This window comes from Tyto alba, unplaced genomic scaffold (genome assembly GCF_018691265.1).
Source record: "Tyto alba isolate M040663 unplaced genomic scaffold, T.alba_DEE_v4.0 Super-Scaffold_7, whole genome shotgun sequence".
Taxonomy (NCBI): Eukaryota; Metazoa; Chordata; class Aves; order Strigiformes; family Tytonidae; genus Tyto; species Tyto alba.
The window spans coordinates 30931105-30949114 of NW_024881328.1; the positions used below are offsets into that span (position 1 = coordinate 30931105).

Genomic DNA, 18010 nt, shown 5'->3' on the forward strand with positions numbered 1-18010 from the left:
TGTAACAGGAGTCACTGTTACTTCTTATACAGAGTTGAAAGGGGAAATCACGACATACAACATGCTCCATCTACAACTTACCACTGTAACTTCCTCTTGAACGAACTTCTTTTCTGGATAATGAGTTGGCAACCATTATAAGACGCAAGTATGCAACAGTACAAAGTAAACTGAATTTATGACTCAGTCACATCAATGTAGGTGGTTGAGAAAAATCATGCAACTTAAGTCTGGTAGAAAACACCACAGAATCTCCTGCCTCCTGGGTACATCTGAACCACTGGAAGGCATCATCTGTATTCTGCCAATTCTCTTTTCCTTCTTCCATATATACAGCACACACAGAAGTAAAAGAAGTTTCTGTTTCAGTTATCAGAAAGCAAAAATGAAATTCAGTGCCATGGAGCAGTGAGTCTGACAGCCTTGTTCCAAGCACTGACAATGCAAGAGCAGAAGAGTAGCAGATTGCTTTATCTTGTTCAACAGCAGATAATCAGACATTTTGGCAGTCCATGACCAAATTTCACCAGCATGTCATTTTTTATGTTCCTGTGCTAACATGCTGAACCCACGATGGATCCAGAATTAATTCTTTTCCTCTTTTTCTTTTGGCTACTGAATGGAAGTTTGGTATCATTCAATCACTTCATCTGCAATACCTGTACAACTTGACACAACCAATGCCTGCCATCTGGTCACTCTCCAGACTCAAATTTAGGTGCACAGTATAGCAAGAACAGATGGTCACCATCATGTGTATAGAGGGACACAAAAAGCTATGGAAGAAGTGATAGACAAGTGGCATCACAAAATTTCTGCATGTTATTAAATACTGACTTCAGCGCTACTTTTCACCATGCAGCAAGTACAGGGATTCAATCTACCCACATGCCACTCCTGAAAGAAGTCTCAAGGCAATAAATTCTGCTTAGATGAATGATTACAGAGTAAGTACTGCTTTGTTTAAGAACTTACTGACAGTCAATAAATCAGTGTAGAAAATCTGTACCTGACATCTACGAATCCTGCACAATACATCACATGTCCCCACGACTCTTTGGCCATTAGAAGGCTGTGACCACTTCCAACTCACGCAGCCAGACACAACAAGACTCCCTTCCTTTTTCACTGCAAGGGTTATTTACAGGAGCCTCTAATTTTCAAAACAGCCTTTCTTCATAAGTTCTTACAGAAAGGGGCATGGACTTTACTGTGTCACACACTAAGGTGAACAACATGTACACTTCATAACTCCCAGACCAAACCTAGATTGTCACAAACGTATGAGAAACAGAGTATGTTCTATTGATAATATTTTAAGTAAGTAGTTGTATTTAGCATCACTCAAAAAACCCCAAACCAACCAACCCACAAAACCCCACATCATTAGATCCTGTAAGGATAGCCACTATTATTCTTACTTTCTTTCTCCCTTTTCTCCTGTTTTCTTCTTTCTCATTCCAATATTGATGCTGTATTTCTCCTCCAAATCTTCTTTTCTCTACTTGTTCTTCTCTTGGTTCTCCCTACCACTCCCCATCTTGTTCATGCTTGAAATTTCTGTATTACTTTCCCTCATTTCTCTGCCTCCTCTTGGTTTCATTCTCCCTGCTTTTGGTCTATAAGGCAGCAGACATGCTCATCACATGCAAAAGCTAGTAAGGGAAATGGGAAAAAGTAAAGTTAATTTGTGAAAGAAATCACATTTAGCATCACATGGATATATACGATAGCTAGGAATCACATCTTATTTCTACAACCACAGAAAACTTGTTTCACCGTTTGCTTCATTTACCAGCCACTACAGGAAGAAACTTCTAAGATTCCAAATCTGCCATTTTATAATCCTTTTCTTACCCCATGAAACATGAGGAAGGCAAAGTTTCAGAATTATACTTGTGCTTTATTATATTGTAAGACAGTCAGTTATTAAATATTCATGGTTAGAAATGAATGCTAATTTTATTACCTATCACATACAATGCAGACACTTCTGTTGATGCAATGCAGTAAGTTCTCTACTTGAGTGTGTGGAATACATATGAACATAATTAAGACACAAAGTATTTTTAAAGCCAGAACAATATGGCCCTAGTTTAAGAAAAGGATCGGTTCAATAAGCCCTTTCCTTAGAGAACAGTAAACTGAAAGGAAGACCTGCCCCCTCTGCAATGCATTTATTTCCATGCCTACAACATCATGAAACTAGATTTAGTATTTAATGCTCACAGAGAACAAGCTTTTTAGAGAATGTCTGAATTTTGCAAAAAAATATTTTTTACTTTTCCTCTTATGCCTGTGCCCACATAAAATTACAGTAACACACAAATAACACGTGCCCATAGTTTAACATAAAATTCCGGGCTGCATTTCCCAACTCAAATCTATTAAAAAGATTCCACATACTTTATTAAAGAAGACACTGTAGCTCATAAAGTGGAAAGAGAAAAATATTGAATGCATAGGCTTGCAATACAGGTGAATTATTTTTCTGAATTGTGCAAAAAGTTCTTCTCATCACAACCATGTATGTAACATTCTAGAGTTAATGTGCAAATAAAACTGAATGCAAAATAAAGAAGATAATGAGTGAAGATTTAATCACAATAATATAAAAGGTACTTTATATATCATACAAAATGGTACATTAATATAAATAAATATATATTTTAATCTTAACATGTTCCATGGATAAAGGCCATAAGATAAAACTTGCTCAGTGTTTTTCTTTTCTTCATATACTCTTAACAATCCTCATCAATCAGCAGTTAAGGAACCTCTTAAATCAGGAAGAGACTGAGTCTACATCACAGTAAGGAAGGACTCCTGAGCGCTTTTAAGTCATCAATATCTACTTTTTGCCAAATAAATGTGATTTTTACTTTCAATTATAATTCAAAAATCTACTTGAAAATTCACTTTTTTCCAAATGGAACTGAAAAATCCTGGTTTAAAAAAAAAAAAGTCAAGCAAACACTTAAGTACTACAACATCATATCGAGGAATAAAAAACCCCTACCAGAGTACGTTTACTGGCCAAGCCCTCCTAATTATCATCAATATACTAATATATACTGATAGTATACCATATGTAGTATCAATACGCTAGCTGCCTGTTAGGCTTGGTCTACAATGAAAAGCATTGCTGGTGAAGTTATGTATGTAAGCACACCTGCTTTTTGCTCAAATCAAATGCAGCTACACTAGTAAAAAATCTTTTTGCAGTGCATTTGCTCAAGGAATTAGCATACCCTGCATTAGCAAAACCTCCTTTCCTTTCTGCTTGTGTGAAATAAAACATATGCCAGGATATATGGTGTAACTACACCAGAAACCAAGCAAGGTATGCTAACGCCTTGAATTTTTTCCTGGACAGGAGACTGTATGAGGAGTATTAAAAGTTAGCCAGTGGGCTACTTTAGGAGGGAAGAGAATGCCATAAATTCAGTGACAATAAATTCCAATACAACTTATCCAGGCTATACTGTTATGTAACAGGCAGATTAAGTGAACTCTTCATGTTAGGCATCTGCTCCACTGGACAGAAATTTCTGTATTTAGGACAATTTTCACTCATGTCTTTTTCAGAAGAACAAGGGCAACTTGTAAAAAAAAAATCCATTGATAACGACATTCTTTTTCTTAAGCAAAAGCAGTAACAGTGTGGTGTTTAATTTAATTCTGTCTTAAGAGACAGTGGTGGCTCATGACGTTTTGATTCAAATATGATAAAGTGTACTTTTACAACTATGCCTGGTACAACATGTGTGGATCATGTTTCATCTTCCACAAACATCTGTCAAAATCCCACATTTTTAAATTGTGTGGTAAGTTACTGTAAAGCCTTGCCACAGTGGAAAACACAGCCCAAACCATGGCAGAATGTCTCATTAATTAACATATAACCATTGTGTGCTGTTGACGGTACTGATGACACAGCGTTCTGGGTGAATCACCACCTCTAACGCAGCAGGCAGATGGAATCCAAATTATTTAAAAAGGCTATCTTTCTTCTTCTTTTTTGCTAGTCTGTGGAGATACACAAGCCAGAACTTGTTAATGAAAAACTGGCATTGCTTGGTTTTTCCATTATTAGGTGCTGGGGATAGTACCCAGTGAATTTCAGTGGTTTGCACTGGCTTGTATTGTTTTCAAGCATCAACAGAAGAACCTAAATCAGTGCACTGCTAATAGGTATGCTAAAAAACCAACCAATGAAACAATAAAAACACAAAACCCTGGAAAACCCAAGAGCTACACAGTCTGGAGCACTTTCCACCCTGTTTACCTGTTGTACTTGGTTGCAAGATCTGTTGCAGTGTTATGCAATAGCTGCCATTCTCATCCATGCTTTCGGATGTAAAATCTATAAGGAATTGACCTCAACACACCAAAATGCTTCTAAATCTCTGGGTTTGGAAGCAATAAGCACTTTAGATATACATGCAAGAACACTGCATAAAGTAAAAGTACGTGTGAAACTGTCTGCATGATAGTGTTTCTCATCAACCACTTCAGACATGTTTTTTCCAACAGCAATTAAGTGGGAGAAAGAAAAAGTTTCTTCCTCAGTGTGTGCTGAAGCAGAAGTGAGTATTGTTGGCTTGGGTCAGTGGTCTTATTCCATTCATAGACTTTTCTGTTCAATTCCGTATGGATATCTAAAATAGAGAGTTTCCTGCAACAACAAAAGTGAAAGTTTTCTATTAGAGAATAAAACAAGACACCATTTAAGAATCCACAAGAGAGGAGACACCCTTAGACTCAGCAAGGAGAAAGTTTCAAATTTCAGTCTTTGTTGCAGAGGTTACACCTCTAAAACCCAAGGCTGAATACGCATTTTGGAGATAATATGTTATAACCCAAATCACTGTTATAATACTGGTTATGCTGATATCATGATCTGTAATTTCATTACAAGGTTTTAGGGTTTGTAAAAAAGTACTAAAAGTTAACCCCGCAACCACCTTGAAAAAGTTGCTGGCTCCCTGGTAGATCAGTTGTACAAAGAAAACCTTTGTTGATAAGTTATATATCCAAACATACCTGATTTTTGCTCAGATTTCTTTTGATAATCTATTTGGATAGAATAAAGTTTCCATATAGTTTAAATTAAAGATTACAAATTGGCAAACTAGTGGCTCCCTGAACAGAGTGTTAGTTAGATCTAAAAAAAGGACAAAAACCTTTCCTCTCAACTGACTTTTCCCCAAACCTAGGCACCGACTTTTTATATTTGCAAGCAGAGCCCTTCTTAAGGATAAAAAGCAGTCCTCAATTTGACAGAAGCCTGGAGTGTGCCTTGTTATCTCGGAGAAGGAAGATTTCCAACCCTGTCTAAATCACTGACGTAACTATCCAGGACAGGTTCTTCCCTTCTCAGTCTGCAAGTCCCAGTGCCATAACACAATTTTACTCTCCAGAATCAGAAACTTCACTCCTACTTTACACTACCTTCCTATGCCATCAGTCCAGGATCAGGTATACTTGTCTTTTAACCTATGACACAGCATGAAGACACTTTACAGGACCAGAAAGGATGAAACTTAAAGTTTCTCTTTCTCTAGGCCAGCAGGTTGTCATAGGAAAAGGGTGACTTTTTTCCTATTTTTTATTTACCTTTTATGAGGATTGCGGAGTAGCTCAGCCAGACAACGCAGATAATATGAGGATGAACTTGGAGATTTTTCTAGTGCAGACACATCCACCTTGCACTGACTCCAAAAGATGTCTGCTACTTGGGGTATAGTGACTTTCCAAGGGATTTTTGCAGTAGCAATGATTTTCTCATCATTCCCATCTACTTCCAACAGACTAGTACATTCTTGCTCATTTTCTGGCACAATGTAGCTCTGAATAAAAAAAAGCTTTGGTTTTCCTAGGAGTTCAGGACATGAGTCCGCTGTAAAGTATTTCTTTATTTGTTCCAAAGGGAATCCGGAAAAGGTATGGTCTGTACAGAAGATGCTCTGAGGACTTCCACGGCTGACCAATATGCAAATGAAGCTGTCACAGTTTCTGTGCTGCTGCAACCTTGCAACTTCAAGCAATGTTTGATTCATAGTGTTGATACTTAAGTATCTGTGACAACAAACATCATAGCCCAAGCCTCTGAAGGTCTCTTCCAAAACATCTGAAAAAAGCAAGATGTGATTAAATCATAGCACACCAGGGCTCAATTTCAACTATCTTGAATTACATTATTTACAGTATTTTGCTACTGGAAATTAGACGCTTATTTCATCACAATACAAAATTGGGAGTACTTGGTGTTGATCACAGTATATTACATACTTATAGTGCTATATGCATGTTGTCTTTAATATAAGTTATTTACTTCATGATAGCAAAGACAGTATTATTTGTCACATGATCTGTTCCAAATTCCATGGGCATTTACATGCTTTCATTGAGAGCCAGTATCCCAAGTTCCTAGGACTTAAAATATCAGGCAAGGAAAAACATCAGAAAATGCTTAACACAGAACGTTCTTGAAATGGTAAGGAGAGATGTGGATAGCATGGGAAGTCTGTTTCACATTTCAACTTGTCAAAGTTACTCTGAATGGTTATTATAGATATACAGAACTGCGTAAGCAACACAGACTCCCTTTCATCAGTCAAAAAGGAACCTGCTGCAGTCATTTATGCTTCCTATTATATAAAACAGATTTTAAGTGATGAGTTCCAGGTGGAGAACGGACACTGAAGTCTTATCTGTGACAGATGGGCATTTTCAGGTTAAAAAAAAGCGCTGAACAATAAACCCTTTCAAATGTGTTACAAATTAAAACTGTAGATAGCAAAAACTAAGATTTAACTCTATTGTTCTATTGTATTTGTGTTAACCTGTGCTTTAGGAAAATGTGTTATGCTCTGAATAACTACTTTGGATGTTTATTAATATGGGAGTGAATCCAGATACATGGTGGTTAAAACCACGGATATTTTTAAAGTGTTCAGAGAACCACAAGCTACTACTATGACTCATAGCTGTAGCACCATATCTTTACTATAAACCACATATATATTGCCCATGCAGTTTCTGATATGACAGGAAATATCAAGTCTTATGTTTATGTAAAATACCTTATAGATACAGGAAGCTAGACTGTTCCTTGACTACAAAAGTTTAACAATCCCTATTTAGCACAGACCAATTCAGAGGTAACTGGCAGAAAAGCAGGAGTTGTACTGCCACACTGTTCTCCTAACAAAACCCATAGTGAGAACAGGGAACAGAACTCATAGCTTTCCTCAGCAAAATAACAGGGTAGATAGAAACTCTATACTACAGCAAGGTGATAAACAGGAACTAGAGTTTCATTCTAATTTTGTTGGTTTCACTACATTTTGTAAAATAATTCAAAACCTTTCCAGACATTTTAAAATTTGGAAATAGAAAGTAAAATCCCCTCAATTTTAGGCAATAAAACATGCTCTCAAAATTCAGGTGGAAGAATCAGCATTAATAACATTTAGCAGTTATATACTCAGTGAAGCATATCATCCATCAGAGGGCAGCAGTACATATGCAAAATGAGAGTTACAGCAAGGAGAGTGCTTTTCTGTAGTGTACCTGTCTCACTAGCACATACACATACACACAAAGATAGAAAAATTGGTGTCACCTTAAGACCATACACACACACTAAGTGTCACAATTGAAAAAAAAAAACCCAAAACCCAACAAATGTAGAGCTGATACCTTAGTTTAACAATGAATCAAAAATTATACATGGTAAGCTTTGGATACAGCAATTTTACTTTAAGACAACAGAAAATACAGCATTACATGCCACAACCTGAGATCAGAAAGCATGTTTCTTCAATAGTAATCATCTCCTAACAAACCTCCACTGACTTTTGAGCATTTCCACTCTACATAAAGAATTACCCTTTACTCCCTTTGTTTCCAACATAAGGATAAAAATTGGCTTCCAAATGGAAGAGACAAAAGCAGCTATTTACAGAACAGAAAGACTATTTACAAAACAGCAAGGCATGTTTCAGTTTGAGTTTTATCAGCAGCTGGTGAATTCACATTGTTTATACTGGGCATTTTCAACTGTTGCAAATCCTTGATCCTACAGTATCTATTATTGTTTCAGCTTCCTCAGACTAAATCTTGGGATAGTTACAGACTCTAGTGCATGCCACAGATGCAATTCCTTACATTCTCCCCAGCCTCTTCTCTTTTTTTGGTATTTTCAGACTTCAGAAGTAGTGTGGCACAACTCTAGAGTAGTGAATGCTTTTCTAATAAACTCCTTTAAGCAATGCCATATGCCCTGCCTCTCCTGAATCTCGCTGTATTATCTCACTCTCCTGAAACTCAATACAGTAACGTATTGCAGTGAAAGTCTTGCTTTCTATCATGTTAAAATGCTGCTGATGTACTGGTGACATAAAACATCGGAGTCATACAGATGACTTCTGCATCCAATGCATGGAGACTGAGGCACAGTAAGACTTGCTTTGAGTGGTTTTGGCACAACAGCAGCAGAGCCACAATTTGACGGTGTATTTGATATGCCAGATGTTAAACATGTAACTAATACTTGTCCTTTCCAATCAGCAGACTTATATCACATTTACACTTTCTGCTCATGTATAACTACTGAAATGACCATATGAGCTCATGAAGAGCACATGCATTGCTTTTTTTTTTAATTTTGTGCACATCTTTGTATTTAGCATCAATTACTATGACTAATGGGTCTACACAGTATATTGCCTGTGCAAAAGATCTGTGCCTTCTAAGGAAGAGTAAATCTAGATTTATGTATTTGTGACTATGAACTGACATAGCAGCTCTTTCTTTACTTCATTTTTTTTCTCCAGTGTACATGCCTTACCTGTTTTTACACTTACTGTTTCGTTTTAAAAACTCAGACCTGGCATAGTAAAACACTCTTGTTCATTTAATCAGGCCAGCACATGCTCATATCCCATTAGAGAGAATGAAATTTAAAGAGGTTTTTTTTGTAAACAAGGCATTTTCACACCTCATGTTTTCTTCAGCTATCCACACTGAAATTTCTCTAGCAATCCTTTTTGCATTTGTGTTTAAGAAACAGAACTCCAAGTAATTATCTTGGTACTGGAGCAGAACATCACGTTACCTTCCAGATTAAGGCTCCATAATATGCTTCTTGCATCAAAAGGGTTGTTTGCTCTCGAGAGCTACCATGAAAGAGAGGAACAGGCAAGCAAAGCAGCAGGCAACAGGACAGAGCAGAATGTTTGATCCCAAGAGCCACCACTGCCCTAGCCTTTGAGTCCTTGGCAGACTCTCTTAGTTTTATCTTCCTCTTGGGGCAGCATTTTTTTTTTTTTTTAGAGTAGAAGTGAAGAAGTGCTTTAGAGTGAACAATTTAATTTCTACATCCAGCAACTGCATCTTTGATTTTTTTTTTTTTTTTTTTTGGCCAGAGGTCATTGATGAACTTGGTAGGACAGACAGATCTCAGATCTCAATGCTTCCCAGCTGCATATAACTGAGTTAAGTGCCTGCCCTGTCCCTCTTCCCCATGCAGGGCAGGATTGTGATTCAGTTCTAGTTCCTGTTACCCTACTGGCAAACTAAGTGTCTTCTTTTATATCATTTACCTAAAATACTACTGTCAAGCAAACACAAAAATTTGACTTTCTCTGTCTGTGCTCTGCATCCACTGCTCTTCAACAACTACCTCAATAATTCTATGTTGGTCCATCTGCTGGACCATTAGTTAAGAGAAAAAGAAGAGATATGCTCAAACGCTCTTCTTCCCCTACATTTCCTAGCCTATTACAGAACTGACTGAAAGTATGCTCTTCATTTTTATTTCAAGCCCCATGTTATAATGATTAGAGTGGGGGATTTTTTGCTTATGCAAAAATTTAATTTTTGGATTCTACAAACACAATCAGGAAAACCCCACACCTTAATCATGACACTGACTACCTTCAATTCTACATGCAAATTGTTTTGGTTTGGGTTTTTGTAACTAAACCAAGAAGGAAGGAAGAAAATTCCTTTCCCTATAAAGCCATGGTGACAGTTTCAATTAGACTGTGCAAGATGTAACAGAAACCTAAATGCATCATTAATAAAGAACCATGTGCCTTCAGCTATTAAAAATCTGTGGTATGCAATATGATTACGCTTCAAATCTGCAACAGCTTTGGTCTTGTTAACTGATGGGAAACACTATCTTTACCATCTCTGACAATAACCTGCTGCACGACTGTGGCTTAACTATTCTGTTGGCTTCCAAACACCCTTTTTCTCCATTCAAAATTTCAGTGTATACCTTTACAGTTCTTTCATTCAGAGATTGTGCACCAAAACCTGAACACTGTTTACAACAGTTAGGACAGTTGGCTTTAATCTCACGTTGGGCCTTCCAACTCTCTGCTTTACAAGACTTACTACAATTAAGACTAGCTGACTACAATAACATTATCCTAGTCTGGATGGTAAACATACATCATATTCTTTATACTAAATTGTTCTAATTATCCAAGATTAACAAGATAAGGAACTTCAAATTCAGAGACTTACCTGTGTCATTGCCAATGCAGTCTATTATCAGGCATACTCCTAAAGGTTGACTTTGCATTCTGTACTGATCATCAAATACCTGAGAAATGCGAAGGACAAATACTCAGTTAACGTGTCACACACTCAACTTACAGACTTGATTCTTTTCTCAAATGTAACCACCTCAGGTCTATTCAATTACATCTGTTGCTTTTCCATAGAGTAGCTAGCAGAAGTCTATCTGCTGGGATGTAATATGTCTTACCTACACAATAAAAACAAAAAATCAGGAGACATGGACTAATGATTATTTTCCCTATTTCTAGTCCATGCTTAATTTTTGCATCCTTGTGTTATGCAATCTTACTACTGTAATAATCCTTAAACAAAGACTAAGACTGTATCAGAAATGAGAGAAGTTTGAGACTACACTTTAGCTCTGGACAGATTTTCAAATGTTTGGTTTTGGTTTTTTGGTGTTTGTTTGTTTGTTTGTTTGTTTTTTAAAAAAAAAGGGCAGCTGGACTATGATGGTCCTTCATTATTCCAAATTAATTTCCTTAACTGTAACTGTTACAGAGATGTTGGGACCTCTATGAGCTTCATATTGCCAACACAATAAATGTAGAGAACTTCTGTGTTCTTTAGGTGTGCAAGCAAGCACTGTTCATAAGAATATTTATTTCCTTATTTAGTGGAACAACCTCCTAAATAAACTGTAATGGCTCTTATCACAATTCCTCTCCCCTTTAAAAAGATCAGTCAGCTTGCTATAGGTAACTCCCTGGTTCCTGGCCTATAGGAAAGCTAGTGAAAATAGCAGTAATCCATTCTTATCGTTACTACCCAAGGCATGTCTGTCTTCTACACGGAGAGCAAGGGGTGAGGAAAAAATAAAGAATAAAACTTGCTGTATGCAAAGAAGCTCTGTGATTTCTAATGCAGATGGCAAGAGGTCTCACTTCCAAAAGGTTTTGACTTTGCCTCCACTAATAAATACACAAGTTCTGTGTGCACATCGTATGTACGTGCATTTTGCATGCTGCTGTTTCCAGAAGAGTAGCAATTATTTTATATTAAAAATACATTCTGCAAAAGCAGAATAGAACCTCTTTATAACTGAGGAACATATGGATGTACAAATTGTTCTGTTTGCGTGCAATTAAAGGAAATCTCAAAATGAAACACAAAGAAAACTGAGGAAAATACCTGCAGAGGTTTTTATTATATTTACAAGCATACATACGCACAAGAACATACCTTATGTGACACTGGTCCTGATTCCTGAATGGACATGTGGATTGGTTCTGCTGCAGTTAAAACATACAGAAGTAATCTCAGTATATAGGTACCAGTAACATTTCTTTGACACCAAATCAGTCAGAGAGGAACCTATCTACTTCAGTCAAATTCTCACTCATCTGGACCTCTTAGTTTGTATGTATAGTGCTGAAGTTAAAAAAACCCTAAAATTTTCACGTCTAAAGTGTTATTTGGATTGCATTCCATGTTGCCTGTGACTATAATAAACAAACAAACAATCAATGTCTCCTACACTGAGAGAATTCAGCCAATTACTCCTTTAAAAATCACCGTATTAGAGAGGTATTTAGGGTTTCCAGAAAGAACACAACACACATGGTAAAAACCTGGTACTCACTGGACAACTTCACGGCTGGCCTGGTGGAGTCACTGCTAAACTGACACAAAAACTTCCTACTCAAGACTTAATGGGCACAACTGCATTAGACAGGCCTCCAGAGCTGGCTAGTCAACCTTTTCCATGATTTTATTCATAAATTATTCTGTTGAAAAGTTGTGCCAGGGGAAGTGCACAACAATTTCAGTAAAGTTTTAAGATCTGGTAGCACAAACAAAGCAAATAGAACAAACAGTGATGCAAGGCTCAGTTTTCAGAGTGACTAAATACTCTTTGTCCCCGCTGTTATCAACTGGATTCACCATAAACACAACCAACATAAGAGAATAAACAAGAGGGAATAAACAAGAGGAGCAGGAGATGTGTGCACACCTGCAGGACTATGATCTTACTGGCATCATGGAGATGAGGTGGGATGGCTCCTATCACTGGCATGTTGGAATGGAAGGAGACAGGCTCTTTAGGAAGAACAGGCAAGGGAGACAAGGAGCAGGGGATCGCCCTCTACATCAATGACCAGCAGAGGAGTGCATGGAGCCCTGCCTGGGGATGGATGAGGAGCTGACCAAGAGGTTATGGGTCAGGATTCAAGGGAAGGCAGGGACAGGAGATGTTATAGTGGGGGTCTGCTACAGGTCACCTGACCAGGAAGACCGAGCAGATGAGGCTCTCTATAGACAGGTAGGAGCAGTCTCACATCCACAAGCCCTGGTCCTCATGGGGTACTTAAACCACCCTGACACCTGATGGAGGGACAACACTACAGTGCATAAGCAATCCAGGAGGTTCCTGGAATGCGTTGATGGTAACTTCCTTCTCCAAGTGATATAAGAGGCAATGAGGAGAGGTGCTATGCTGGACCTTGTTCTCACCAACAAGGAGGGGCTGGTAGGTAGCGTGATGCTCAAGGGCAGCCTTGGATGCAGGGACCATGAAATAGTGGAGTTAAAGGTTCTAAGGGCAGAAAGGAGGGCACACAGCAATCTCGCTACCCTGGACTGCAGGAGAGCAGACTTTGGCCTATTCAGGAATATGCTTGGCAGAGTAACATGGGATAAAGCCCTGGGAGGACGAGGGGCCCAAGAAAGCTGGTTAATGTTCAGGAATCACCTCCTCTGAGCTCAGGAGTGATGCATCCCAACAAAGGAAGTCACGTAAGAATGCCAGAAGGCCTGCACAGATGAACAAAGAGCTCCTAGACAAGCTCACACATAAAAAGGAAGCCTACAGAGGGTGGAAGCAAGGACAAATAGCCTGGGAGGAGTATAGAGAAACTGTCTGAACACCCAGGGATGAGGATAGGAAGGCCAAAGCCCTGATAGAATTAAATCTGGCCAGGGATGTGAAGGGTAACAAAAAAAGCTTTTACAGGAACATTGGTACTAAAAGGAAGACTAGGGAAAATGTTGGCCCTCTCCAGAAGAAGGGAGAATTGGTCACCTGTGATATGGAGAAGGCTGTGGTACTCGACTTTTTCCCCTCAGTCTTCACCAGCAAGGGCTCCAGCCACACCATTCAAGTTGAAGACGGTAAAGGTGGGAACTGGGAGAATGAAAAACTGCCCATTGTAGGAGAAGATCAGGTTTGAGACCATCTAAGGAACCTGAAGGTGCACAAGTCCATGGGACCTGATGAGATGCATCCATGTGTCCTGAGGGAACTGGCAAATGAAGTGGCTAAGCCACTATCCACCATATTTGAGAAATCATGGCAGCCTGGTGAAGTTTCTGTTGAGTGGAAAAGGGGAAACATAACCCTTGTTTTTAAAAAGGAAGACTCAACGAACTACAGGCTGGTCAATCTCACCTCTGTGCCCAGCACGATCATGGAGAGGATCCTCCTGGAAACTCTGCTAGAGGACATGGAAGATAAGGAGGTGATTGGTGACAGTCAGCGTGGCTTCACTAAAGGCAAATCGTGCCTGACAAAGCTGGTGGCCTTCTATGACGTGGCTACTGCACTGGTGGATAAAGAAGAGCAACTGATGTCATCTACCTCGACTCGTGCAAACCTTCTGAAACTGCCCTGCATGACATCCTTGTCTCTAAATTGGAGAGACACGGATTCGACTGAAGGACCACTCAGTGGATAAGGAATTGTCTGGATGGTCACACTCAAGGAGTTGCAGTCAACAGCTTGATGTCCAAGTGGAGAGCGGTGAGAAGTGGCGTTCCCCAGGGGTCGGTGTTGGGGACAGTACTGTTTAACATCTTTGATGGTGACACGGACAGTGGGACTGAGTGCACCCTCAGCAAGTTTGCCAATGACACTGAGCTGTGTGGTGCGGTCGACACGCTGGAGGGGAGGCATGCCATCCACAGGGACCTGGACAGGCTGGAGAGGTGGGCCCGGGCAAACCTCATGAAGTTCAACAAGGCCAAGTGCAAGGTCCTGCACGTGGGTCGGGGCAATCCCAAGCACAAATACAGGCTGGGCGATCAGTGGATTGAGAGCAGCCCTGAGGAGAAGGACTTGGGGGTAGTAACGGATAGAAAACTGACTGTGAGCCAGCAATGTACACTCGCAACCCGGAAAGCCAACCCTATGCTGGGTTGCATCAAGAGAAGCGTGGCCAGAAGGTCGAGGGAAGGGATTCTCCTGCTCTACTCTGCTGTTGTGAGACCCTCCCTGCAGCGCTGTGTCCAGCTCTGGGGACCACAGTATTATGAGGACATGGACTTGCTTGAGCAGGTCCAGAGGAGGCCACGAAGATGACTGGGGGGCTGGAGCACCTCCCTTGTGAGGACAGGCTGAGAGAGTTGGGGTTGTTCAGCCTAGAGAAGAAATGGCTTCAGAGAGACCTTCTAGCAGCCTTCAAGTACTTAAAGGGGCCTACAGAAAAGGTAGGGAAGGACTTTTTATCAGGGAGCATAGGCATAGGACGAGGGATAAGTGTCTTAACACTGAAGGAGGATAGATTCAGATTAGATCTAAGGAAGTTACTGTGCAGGTGGTGAGACACTGGCACGGGCTGCCCAGAGAAGCTGTGGCTGCTCCCTCCCCAGAATTTTCAAGGCCAGTCTGGGTGGTGCTTTGAGCAACCTGGTCTAGTGGAAGGTTTCCCTGCCCACAGCAGGGGGTTTGGTACTAGATCATTTTTAAGATCCCTTCCAACACAAACCATTCTATGATTCTATCAAACAGTGAAATTTATCATTTGGCTCTTTTAGATTATCAAAACGCTCTTACCCAGAGTAAGACTTTGTCCATTCTGTGATTTTTCTTTGTTCGTATTCTGGATCTAAAATGAAGAAAAACATGTACTTTCTCTCTCTCCTTCAAGAATTAATAATCACATGTTCCAAATTATAACACAACAGTGGTTTTCTTCATCAATAAAAGGGTTGCTTATTAAGATTCACATATATCATCTAATTAGTATTAGAAAATAACAAGTAAAGAAATCCCTGACAAAACCACAAACAAGTAAAACCCCAAGACCCTTCCCCCTCTGAAAATTACTAACTTGCCATAAACATCAACGAAAAGCTTATTCCCTAACGTAGTAAAACAAAAAAAAAAAACCTCTGAAGATGTGAATTTTGTTTTATAAAGGGCATCAGGGAGGAACCTTCACTGAATTAGAAAGGAAATTATAACAATATAATACTAATAATATGGAAAGTCAATGCAAACTTTCCTATTAGTAGTCTGGAAAACAAAGCTGTTTGTGGCTTTGTTAGTAAAGACAAACGGCATCTCTGCTGTTTTGTATGTAGGCTTTACACATGCGTATTTACTGAACACATGACAGAAATAATCTCATCATATTTATTTAGCAAGGCTAAAGACTTTAAGTAAGGTTTTACTATTACAATATCAGATCTAATCCAAATATAAAGAATACTGCATGCAATAGGGTTTGATGACTGTTCACATACTGAGGTATCTTCATTAAAATGAGATTAAAATAAAACACATCAAAAAAATATGAAAAACTCTCCTGAAAAAGCCACACCTTCAGCTTCCATAGTTAAAAAGCTACTTTCCCTGCAAAGTCCAGAAGTACAAAGAAGAATAGTGTTTTTTGAAAAGAACAGCCAAAGCAAAACTATTCACTCCCCACAGTAGTAAAAATCTTCCTAGATACAGGTTTTATAGATGTTTCCAATTAACAGGAAAAGAATTCACAGAAGCTCTTTAGAGGGGATCTTTGTCAGTCAGACCCTAAGCCCTGCAAATAACAGGAATAAGAGAGATAAACCAAGTAATATTTTAGTTATTAGCAATCTCTCGTTCCTTGGGCTCTGCAAAGATGAATCCCCTTTCAATGTCTAGCAATATTTAGAAATAAAGGATCCATCTGATTTATTGTATACTTACCCCTGAATTATAAGGAGGATCAATCAGACTGAGATTAGGGAGAGATGCCTGAAGTGCATTTACATATACTGGCTGAGAATGAACGGAGGACATTAAAGCTGAAAATTTAACAGAAACACACAAAGAAATACACCATGATACATCAACTGTTTTAAAAGCCTAAATCTGTGAAGCATGCAAATATTTTGACTTGTAAGTCATAATTTTATCTTCAGTGAAAGTACATCTGATCCTTGCTATTAAGAGTCCCAGTGCAAAAATAGCATCTTACCTTCTTCATGTTTGTACTTCTGAATCTTCCTAATCAGGTCGATCCTGTGAATATTTCGAAAACAATTTTCCAGCAAATCCAGTTGATTAGGAGCCACCAAGTTTAATTTCTCCAGGTCAATCACAAGAGCTAGAAAACTCTAGAATAGCAAGAGAAAACCAAACTGTCATATCAGTAATTTGTTCTCTATCAGTAAGCAACAAAGCAAACAGGAAAATAATGTGGGGTGTTCATAAAGGTTGTATATTCAAGAAGTAAGGACATTATCTGCTGAAACACCAAGAAAATTATCTGGAAGACATAAGAATTCTTGGTACTATCACAGGAGTAATGGAAACTAGAAAGCCATACTCTTAAAAGCAAATCAAAATTTTTGAGGGAAGAGTTTTGCATTTCCTTGTTGCTACAAAGCCAGCCACTTCGAATGTCACCTCACATGTCACAAAGCAAGAGGTAAGAAAAACTTCGGGGAATTTGCAGGGCCCCTCTCCTTTGGTTAAAGAGAGAAAAAGAAAAAACCTCAAAGGATGAAGACAGATGTCTTCAGTCTTCTATGCACAGTTGTCATGTTTTCTGAACCCTCTACTGAATCTCTCCTTCACAGAGAATTTAAAACAAATATTCAGAATGCGAATGTACAGAGAAAGACATAATTAAAACAAAACTGTTCTTTTCTATGTGATGCAAAGCACAAACATAAAAAGTGACCTTGTTATTCAAGATATGTTTCATATAATTATTGTGATCCTTCACATACGAACTTTCAGATCAGTAATACCGAAGATTATTTTTTTTTAATGCCTGTGAAGTTCATGTTAACACCCTTCACTACAGCAAGTCTTCACTGTTCCCTCTTACTGTTTCTTGTGCTTCTTTCTTTGAATTAAAGAACAAAAAATGAAATAGAAGCCACTACTTCTTCCTCACTTCTGTATATAACTGCCTCACTACCCCTTGCAGTACCGTCTCCCTTCCTTTGCTGTCTAGCTACTTCACTTTTTACTTTAATCTCTCATTGCTCCAGAGAAATCCAGCAGAAAAACATACCTTATCTTTCGCCATTTTCATACGAGGTACATAATCTCTGAGTAGAAAAACAAGAGAACCCACTTCTTCTTTTTCCAGATTCTCATTAATTTCTACCATTAGTACCCTGAAATAAAGTTGAGACATTTCTAAAGGACTAGCTTTCAGCAAGACCCCACCCTTGCCCAACTACCAAACTTCTCCTA

General features: G+C 38.9%; 1 protein-coding gene across 5 annotated transcripts in view; it reads right to left on the minus strand.

The window, feature by feature from the left end:
* Window positions 1-1443: 1443 nt before the first annotated feature.
* Window positions 1444-18010, minus strand: part of CFLAR (CASP8 and FADD like apoptosis regulator) — a 28390-nt gene continuing 11823 nt past the window's right edge. For 4 of the 5 annotated variants that reach the window (XM_033010835.2, XM_033010834.2, XM_042783998.1 and 1 more), the window contains 8 exons: window positions 17826-17931; window positions 16779-16917; window positions 16508-16605; window positions 15374-15425; window positions 11785-11834; window positions 10546-10624; window positions 5620-6133; window positions 2259-4678 (listed from right to left, as the gene is read on the minus strand). In XM_033010835.2, the coding sequence (XP_032866726.2) occupies window positions 4540-4678; window positions 5620-6133; window positions 10546-10624; window positions 11785-11834; window positions 15374-15425; window positions 16508-16605; window positions 16779-16917; window positions 17826-17931 (1177 nt within the window). In that variant the 3' untranslated portion in view covers window positions 2259-4539. Of the gene's footprint in view, window positions 1656-2258; window positions 4679-5619; window positions 6134-10545; window positions 10625-11784; window positions 11835-15373; window positions 15426-16507; window positions 16606-16778; window positions 16918-17825; window positions 17932-18010 lie in introns of those variants that run through there. The other variant, XR_006164538.1, reaches the window with a different exon arrangement.